Consider the following 10,027-nt stretch of genomic DNA (forward strand, 5'->3'; position numbering starts at 1 on the left):
GTGCATGAATGACGACATTTTTCTTACCGTTTTTGACTGTTTTTATGACCGAATTATGTCGACATCATGACAACATTATTTCGCACATTAATGTGCATTAATTTCACCCTCTCTATTTTCCTATAAAAAGAACTCGACTTCTCTTTTCAATTTGTGTCCAGAAGAGCTATTATCCTCTTCTTTTCGTCTTTCTTCCCTCTGTATGGTTTTTATTCTTTGTGCCATTACTGTTGAGTTCGTAAGATTTGGAAAGTACTGTAGTGCTAACAATATTTGCAACGGGCTGTTTTATCCTGGATACGACTTGACCACAGGGTATAGGCATCACTCATTCTTGAGGCGTACCGGTCAACTACCGTGTTCAGGACAGCGTGTTGAACACGTGACTCTGTCCTCTGTTTGGTGTTGATTGAGCATTTGTTTAAGCTTTCCAGAAATTTATTTCTAACATTTTTTCTTTGAGTATTTTATTGTTACAGTTGCAACAATCTTAACACGTTAGTCTTTTATATCTGTAACAATGGGTAAGAACGATGTTGATGGGTCTGCAAAATTTTCTGGGGAGCTCATCCGGTTTGTCAATCCGATCACTTCCATTCTAAAGGAGATAAGTATCAATAAATTTTGTTTATTTGATCGTTCCTTGTCTTTAATTATTGCACCCAACAATCATGGATGTTATTTGTGGAGTGAAAAACAAAATGAACTTTTGGGTCAGCTGTAGAGTTTCGAATTTATCTCTTAACCTAGAAGGAATTTCGATGATCGCTTTTAACTTAATGTAGTATACATCTTGATAGTTACCCACGTAAAATTTCAGAATTTTTGGAGTTGTAAAAATATTGTTTCGATATTTTACAAAATAGAGAAATGTTCCTGAAAAATTCTGACAAACTGAATTTTGTTGTTGACTAAATTGGGTTTTATTGAGTAACAATGAGTTTTTTGAAATGGTTATTCAAACAAAGTTTGTATATCTATATGTTATATTCAAAACTCATATCTTTATTTCCGATTCAGGATTGTGGTTTGTGAGATGTGGTGTCCGGAAAAACGTCACACATGTGGATGATCACAAACTTTCCAAAGCTGACAAAGGTGAGAACTTCAAATGCAATTCTAAGCGTAGTCCTCATAAGAAAGGTATATTTCATAAATCTAAATCTATCATTATGTTAATTAAGGATGAGTGTTATGTTTGTAAAATTCCTGGTCGTGCGGCAGTAAATTTTAGACAACGTAAAATCCTTAATAAGTAGAAAGTTAATGCTAATATAGTTGAAACAAACTAGAACGATTTCGGTGGATGGCATGATGTCGGAATTTATTTTAATAACCAATGGGAAAGACTGGTGGGTGGACTCTGGAGGGACTAAGCATGTTTGTTTACAGAGACCTATTCACCTCTTATCTGAGGATAAGGGATGTCGAGAAACTCTTTATGAGTAACTCATTTGCGACAGAGGTTGCTTGAAAGGAAAAGGTCAAGCAGAAGCTCATATATGTAAAACTCTCACATTGAATGAATTTTTCATATTCCGAGCATATGCAAGAAAGAATCTTGTACCTTGTTTTGCTGAAGATGGTAAAAGACTTAAGAAATTAACTGAGTCAGGAAAACTTGTCGTAACTAAGGGAAATGATTTTTAGGAAATGGTTAAAAGACTTAGGGTCTACATAAGCTTAAAGAAACATATGATGAAGTGAACATAGTTGATTCTTGTGCTTTCTTTTGTGTGTCTTTGAATGTTCGCATGGTAGACTTGGACATGTAAATTATAAGTCAATGCATAAACTAGCCATTGTAGGCTGCATACCCAAATTTAGTTTGGAAAAGGAACACAATAGTGAAATATGCGTAGAATCAAAGTATGCTAGAAAACCTTTTAGAAAAAATGTTCATAGAAATTCTAATAGAATTAATACACTCAGACCTAGTTGACTTGAAATCGGTTCAAACTAGAGGTGGTAAGAAATGGTTTGTTACTTTTATAGACGACTGTACGAGGTATTGTCATATATATTTGCTTAGAGGTAAGGATGATGCCTTAGAAGCCTTTAAGATGTATAAACTAGAAGTTGAAAACCAATTGAATACTACCATTAAAACCATTAGGTCTGACCGTGGTGGTGAGTACAGAATTCCCATAGGAGATTTCTGTGTAGAACATGGCATAATACACGAGGTTACCCCTCCTTATTCACCTCAATCCTATGGTGTAGCTTAACGTAAGAACCGTACCCTTAAGGAGATGATGAATGCCATGTTAATTAGTTCATGGATTACCTTCGAATTTGTGGGGGAAGCCGTCCTCTCAGCCTGCTATATCCTGAATAGAGTACCCTTTGAAGGATCAGATAATACTCCATATGAATTGTGGAAAGGTAGACAACCGTCTTTTGCATACTTCAAAGTGTGGGGGTGTTTGGCTAAGGTTCAGATCCCTAAACCTAAAACAACCAAGATAGGACCCAAAATTGTTGATTGTGTCTTCATAGGGTATCCTGAGCATACTCCTGCATATAAATTTATGGTTGTGAGTTCTGAAATTTCTGAAATTGGTGTGAATACTATTATGGAGTCTAGGGATGCTGTGTTTTTTGAAAAAAAAATCCTTTGAAAAATGACTCTCGTAAGAGAGGCGTTGATCCCCTAGATGTCCCTTGAACCAGTCAGACTTTACCTTTAGTGGAAGATGAAGTAGGAACTGAGCCTAGGAGAAGTAGAAGGGCTAGAACCAAAACCTCCTTTGGACCTGACTTCGTAATATGTCTAGCTTAGTCTGAGCTCCAGACTTGTAAATAATCCATAACTTTTACCGAGACCTCATTCTGGTAAGAAGCTTCATTTAGTGAAATGGACTAAGTCCGTGTGAACCATACTTGGGAGCATGTTAGTTTACCTCAAGGGAGTAAGAACATAAGATGTAAATGAGTCTGTAAGAGGAAACATAAGGTATATGGAAGTGTGGAAAAATATAAGGCTAGGTTGGTAGCTAAAGGATATAAACTAAAATAAGGTGTAGATTTCCTTGATTGTTATTCACCTGCGACGAGAATTACTTCTGTTGAGATGCTAATCGCTATTGCTACCATAAAAAACTTTGAGATACATCAATTGGATGTTAAGACGGCATTTTCTAAAACCGTGAATTAGATAAAGAAATTTACGTAGACCAACCTGAAGACTTTGTAGTGAAAGGTTGTGAAGACAAAATTTGTAAGTTGAACAAATTTTTATATGGTTATTTCAAATAAGCACGTAAACAGTGATATGAAAATTTTGATCATATGATAATGAGTTGTGGATTTAAGTTAATGAATGTAACAAGTATATTTACAAGTAACTTGTTAAGGATGCTTGTGTGATTGTATGCGTGTATGTTAATGATATGATTTTACTTGATACAAACATAGATTAATTAATTCCACTAAAAACATGCGCTGAATGAGAACGTTGACTTGAAAGACTTAGGCCCTGTTGATGTGATCTTAGGGATGAGTATTAGAAGATAATCTAAAATTTATAGTCTTAGTCGTTCTCATTATATTGAATTCGTGCTTGTACTCCGTACGAGTCTTCTTGTAGACTCAAGATAAATAAGGGTAAGGAGTATCTTAACTTGAATACTCAAGAGTTATACGATATCTGATGAATTTAATGAACTGTAATAGTCTAGACATTTCCTATATTGTGAGTAAGTTAAGTAGATATAACTTGTATTCCATAGAAAGAGCATTGGGATGCACTTAGTAGAGTAATATGGTACCTAAAATACTCTATTACCTTTTGTTTGGCATATGAAAGGTATCTTGCTGTCCTTGAGGGATTTTGTGATGCAAATTGGATAGTTGACTCAGAGGAGTATAAGTCTATGAGTGGATATATTTTCACTCTAGTTTGAGGGTTTGTTTTTGGAAGATTTCCAAACAGACATACTTTGCTCAATTCACTATGGAATTTGAGAGTATTTCTATAGATAAAGCACGAGAGGGGGTCGAGTACCTAAGATGCTTTTTAGAAGACATTCCTCTCTGGCATAGGCTTGTGCCAGCTATATCTATACTTTGTGCTAGCCAAGCTGTAATAGCTAAAGCTAAGAATAAATAATCTCAATTGGCGTTATTTCCATTGATTGGATTATGTCCAAGGAGAATATCGCAGACCCTTTGACGAAATATTTGTCCAAAGAGATAGTTAATAATGCGTCAAAGGGGATGGGTCTTAAGCTCATTAAATAAACTTGCCATGAAGGATACTCAACCTTGCTGACTGGAGATCCCAAGATCAAGGTTTTGAATGAGTAACTAATTTGTGGCGGGTTAAGGTAAACACTATCAGATAATTTCATTCTCTGCCCCTTCCCTATGGTGTAGACGTGATAGTGTGACAGCATGTGAGGATGACTTTCTATTAAGTCTTAATGAGTTCCATAGTTTCAATTTAAGATTGAAGTGCGGTGTAGCAGTAAACACTCTTGATGGAACTCGCTTATCTGAATGTGGAAGTGGTCGCTTCCTATGAGAATTGAACTGATTCTCTAGAGCATTCTGAGAAACGGGATTTGTCCAGGGCCAAAAAGGACACAACGACACGAACTTGACATCACCTAGAGAGATATCACGCGTGGTTATTATAGCGGACTACACCAAACGATGGCAGTTCAAGACATCGCGTTCACTGTCCATCAAGTAGTTCCGACAATTTCTCACTAAGCAAAGGTTCAAGACCTCATGGACACCTCTTGCCTAAGTGGTATTTCTCGCTTTCCGTTTTCTGATCTTTATCAGTATTTCATTCATGTGGGGGATTGTTGGAGAAAAAGAGTTTTACTGTTTTGGTTTTATAGTCTTGGTGGGAATTGAACTTAGGACCTTTGGGTCTCTAAGAGAACTTACTCATTTTCTTATGAGTGAATGAAATAGAACCTTTAGTCCCACATTGGGTAGAACTAAAGAAGTGTTCCACTATATAGCTATTTCTCTATGGATAGTTAGTAAAACAATGTAGGTGGAACAGTGGGGCGAAATATTTTTGCTTTCACTTAGTCCTAGGGCTCGGGCTCGTGCCTACGCCGTGGACATGGATCAACCAAGACTTATCACTTTGACAAAATGATTTTAAATTATTTCCTTAAATATTTTACAATCAAAATAAATTTTGTCTTAAATGTGGAGGACGTGTGACCAGGGTGTATTTATTTTCTTAACAAAAATATTTCTTAACGGCTTTATGTGCATGAATTACGACATTTTTCTTACCGTTTTTGACTGTTTTTATGACCGAATTATGTCGACATCATGACAACATTATTTCGCACATTAATGTGCATTAATTTCACCCTCTCTGTTTTCCTATAAAAAGAACTCGACTTCTCTTTTCAATTTGTGTCCAGAAGAGCTACTATCCTCTTATTTTTGTCTTTCTCCCTCTGTATGGTTTTTTTCTTTGTGCCATTGTTGTTGAGTTCGTATGAGTGGGCAAGTATTGTAGTGCTAACAATATTTGCAACGAGTTGTTTTATCCTGGATACGACTTGACCACAGGGTATAGGCATCACTCATTCTTGAGGCGTACCGGTCAACTATCGTGTTAAGGAAAACGTGTTGAACACGTGACTCTGTTCTCTGTTTGGTGTTGATTGAGCATTTGTTTAAGCTTTCCAGAAATTTATTTCTAACATTTTTTCTTTGAATATTTTATTGTTACAGTTGCAACAGTAATTGGGATCAAAATTACACAAAATAATCCAGTTTTATCACCATGATCCAAAATTAGGCAAACCATACCATTGCAACTCTTTTAAGAACATTTGGAAAGTTTTGAATCATGGGGGATATACTGACCAGTGACCATGAATTTTGAAAACGTGTTTTCATTTGTGGGGCAGATGCTGATTGGATTGAGATTCAAGGTAACATGTATATATATTAACCAAGTAACTCCTGTTTAGCTTTCTTTTTTTTATTTTTGAAGGTGGATAATGTATTAAAACCAACAAAAGAACTACAAATTTAAAGAAGACTCATCTAAAAGATGAGTAATACAAGAACTAGGAATACTAAACCACGTATCCGAAGAGTCGTTAGATATAACATATGCTGCTAAAAAATGTTTCACTGTATTGGCCTTCTTTTTCATGAAACTAAATTCAGTTGAGCTAAAGAAAATCAAATGTACCATGATCCTGGAGATGGTGTGTCTTTTATGCGCCAAGGATACAATGTCTTTGTGAACTTTAGAATGTTAATCATAGTAATAGAATCACCTTCCAGGATAATATGCTTGAATCCTCTGCCGAGGGCTAGATCAATTCCAATAAGAGCACCATTACGCTTCAGCTTCAATGGGGGTGCAAAAATCCAGTTCTCTTATCTGACAACCTTGAAAGGTAGAACTGCAATCCCTTACACAACTGTTTAACTAAAAAAGAAATTAACTTCCTACTTTTTCTCAAAAAGTGAATGCTTTACGGGGATTTAGAGGGGGGAGGTTTTTAGGTTATACAGGTGTCAAGAAATAAAGATGGGCCACGTACTCATTGTATGTGGCCCGACCACATCGTAGACGGAGCGCCTTGCAAATAGCAGCACATGCAAAACCCTTGGGCATGCATAGGAGGAGAAGACCAGTTAGAGTTTTGAGAGTCCAAGATATCTTGTTCAGTAGGAAGGACATTTCTTGAGAGTTAACTGCCATATTGTAACAGAAAAGAGCATCTTTAATCATAGTGTGGATATTAGCCCTACCATTGTTGAATAAAATGTTATTCCTGGTTCTCCAGACTAATCTCTTAGGCTTGGATTATGATAAAATTAACCAAGACAGACTGTAACTCAGAATTTTTCTTACTTTTTGTTGATTTGGTTAAAACTTAAAAGCAATTTAAGATATACAGTATCATTTTGTGCAGTGTTGGGATTAATAAACTAAAACAAGAAGACATGATATTAACAACTCTTGTGCATATGGAGATTTGTGTTTGAAAGTAAAATCCAGCAACCAATGACTGTTGAGAAGCAAATGGAGAAGAACGTAAAGATGCATCACGCCAGAGTATGAAGATAGATCTGAAACCAAGTAGCACTGTCGATTTCTAAGAATCAGATGGTGGCATAAATGACTCATATTTTGTGTCCCTATAAAACTGTTGATTTCTAGAATCCATCCACAGTTTCTGGAGCGGCAGCCAACAAGCAAATGATAATCAGTTTCATAATTGCCATAACAGAGGCGACATACAGGATTGATTCACAGAAGAACTACACACCACTTGTCTTCAATTTAGAGGGGAACAAATGTGCAAAAAAGAAAGTGTATCTAATCTACTAATCTAGGTAAGGAGAAAGTCCAACGGTTCCAAATTTGGACAAGAATTTGGTTTCAAGATTAACAATAAGGATACCACTATCATCATTACTAGTGTGTCTCTACCTAATTATATCATCCTTGAGAGTGGAATCTAGTTGCTAGTTTAATCATTATTGCAGAGCAAAAAGATAAGTACGAAATCAATAGTAAAGTATGAAGCCAAACATCACCATGCCAATTAAATAGGAATGTGCATGTTTCTATCTACCTTATAAGGGTATAACAAAGAGGGAGGAGGACAAGTATAAATACCTTATAAGGGTATGTCCATATGCAAAGTATTGGTAGATACAGCTGATAGGAAAACCATTCACCACATGAAACTAACCACACTTAATTCCGGCAATAGTGCACCCTCTCTTTTCGCAATCTTAATTCTTTCTATAGAACACTGTACCGAGCAAGTGCATTTTAGGGTAGAGTTTCCTCAGGTTTTGATGAATTTCGGCATGTGATTCCACCTAGTGAAATGTGAGAACAGCATAAATCAAGCCACACAATCACAATCAATAACAAAAAAGAGCCAGGGGGAATAGATAAATTACCTTATGATTTCAGAAATGCAGCATTGTAACTTTATAATCCCAATCTTCAATCCAATAGCAAGAACTAAATTAACCATTTCAACGATTTTTCTCCGAAGCTTCTTTTTCAGGTTTCCTCTGATTTTTCAGTGGTTTTCCGCTCCCACATAAGAACCGGAGTTCAAAGAAACTAAGCTTTCAAAATAATACTCGGCTTTCAACAGTGGACTACTACAGGTTTTTAGTTGGGCACTACCTTTATTTGGTTCATACAAAACTAGCTTATCCCAACTCAAAAATAGAATCTCGCCATTGTTAAAAGACCACACAAGCTTAAAATAAAACGGGGTACTCACAAAACTATCATGGACAATGACATAACGCTCACTCATAGATTCTCGAATTCCATGATCCAGCATCTTCCATACTTCAAAATGAACCAGAGCACCATAACCATCTGAACTGACAAGTGCGCAAAGGCACCCTTCCAACTCTCCCAGAATTATACCCGTACTCTCCTCCAAAAATTCTTTAGGTAATTGCATTTCCTTGAAACTATCATCACTGATATCCAAAGAGATTAGTAAAAAATTGTAATAAGGTAAAAAATCATCTTCACCTGACACTAACCAATGGAGGTGTCCATTAACAAGCACCCCAGAGTTTTGCACTAAAAGAAACTGATAAGGTATGGTTTGCTCGTCTTTCCATGAATTTGATTCCAACATATATACTCTCTTGTGGCTGGGTATTTCTTTATACTCTCTTGTGGCTGGGTTCCAGAAACAAAAATGATCCCTATCATCATCATCATTCTCAGACAACCATATCCAAACAATGGAGTACAAGAAATCAACACCATAATTTAAAGATTTGAATGGGTGATCCATTTCAATAGCATCAGCTTCAATTTCAGACACTGATGATGCTAATAAATCATAATCAATGGAGTACAAGAAATCACTGTCAAGACCTTTTAGCATGAAAATAGGGTTGTTTTTCTGGGTAGTAAGATTAAGGTGAAATTTCACAAAATCAGAGGTACAGATTAGGGCATACCAATTCTTGCAAACACACTTGCATAAAAGCAATGATTTCACTGGTAACCTTGAAAAGATGTCTGGGTAGAGATCTTCCGGGAGGCTTGACATTCTTGCTGCTTCTAATTTCTTACAGAGTGAAAGAGAAAAAATTATACCCCCTAAGCTGGAGAGTGGAGACTTGAGATGAAGTGATGAACAACAAACCCAATCAAATTAATCTTTCAATTGCTAATTTGGCAAATTAGGGGTTCCTTCGCGCATTTCTCATCCTTGAAGGAAGGAAAGATAGAAAGGCAGAGAATTCGCAAGACGATTTTGAAAGGCAGGCATGGTCTTTTATTTCGATAGTAAAACTTGTTTGGATCTGACTCGTGATACAAATCTGACTCGACATCTGACTCAGTCTGAAAGGTATCTGACTCGGTATCTGACTAAAATCATACATCTGACTGACCGATCTGACTAAAGCCATTTACAAATAACTCAACTAGACATAAAAATTCACCCATCAAAAAAGACTGTTAAACTTTTAATCTGAGAATACGAGTCTGAATTTTTACAAAGCATGCATATATTATTCAAGTTCACAAGCATAATCAAAGAAAGAGATTGTAGTAGCAATACTTAAAGTATGTTATTATAAGAACTACCAATACACTCATGATTTCATCTTAATCTTCTTCTTTTTCCGGTTTCAGATACGTGAAGTAAATCATAAACCTCTTCACTGCCACAGATTGAACTAGTTTGAATATTCAGTTCTCTAACATTTCCAAGCTTTGGATAATATGAAAACAGTTTACAAAGAGCACCGAATAGCATGCGGCCATTCTTAAAAGAATGCACCAGGCTCAACTTATCGTTATTCATAAGTCTCTCATCGGTAATGCTATAACGTTTACTCCAAGATTTTCGAACACCATAGTCCTGCATCACCCATACATCAGTAGAACCATTACCTATTACAAGTAAGCACCCTTCAAGGACTTCGACACTCATAAACGCATCAAAAAGACCCAGAGTAGTTACCTTTGGTAATTGGATTTCTTTGAATCTTTTTCTACACATATCAAAACAGATTATACATG

At 36.1% G+C, this 10,027-nt stretch overlaps 1 protein-coding gene across 5 annotated transcripts; it reads right to left on the minus strand.

The window, feature by feature from the left end:
- Positions 1 to 6,147: 6,147 nt before the first annotated feature.
- Positions 6,148 to 9,229, minus strand: LOC113274789 (F-box protein CPR1-like). 5 transcript variants are annotated; one of them, XM_026524173.1, is made up of 4 exons: positions 7,918 to 9,229; positions 7,625 to 7,833; positions 6,540 to 6,693; positions 6,148 to 6,384 (listed from the first exon to the last, which is right to left on the minus strand). In XM_026524173.1, exon 1 carries the CDS (start codon positions 9,045 to 9,047, stop codon positions 8,043 to 8,045), a length of 1,005 nt encoding a protein of 334 aa, XP_026379958.1. In that variant the 5' UTR covers positions 9,048 to 9,229; the 3' UTR covers positions 6,148 to 6,384; positions 6,540 to 6,693; positions 7,625 to 7,833; positions 7,918 to 8,042. The 5 variants fall into 5 exon arrangements, with proteins under 5 accessions (XP_026379958.1, XP_026379959.1, XP_026379956.1 ...); XM_026524174.1 differs by lacking the exon at positions 6,540 to 6,693; XM_026524171.1 differs by having other exon boundaries at positions 6,148 to 6,693.
- Positions 9,230 to 10,027: the final 798 nt, after the last annotated feature.

Source organism: Papaver somniferum, chromosome 4 (assembly GCF_003573695.1).
Source record: "Papaver somniferum cultivar HN1 chromosome 4, ASM357369v1, whole genome shotgun sequence".
In the NCBI taxonomy this organism is placed as follows: Eukaryota; Viridiplantae; Streptophyta; class Magnoliopsida; order Ranunculales; family Papaveraceae; genus Papaver; species Papaver somniferum.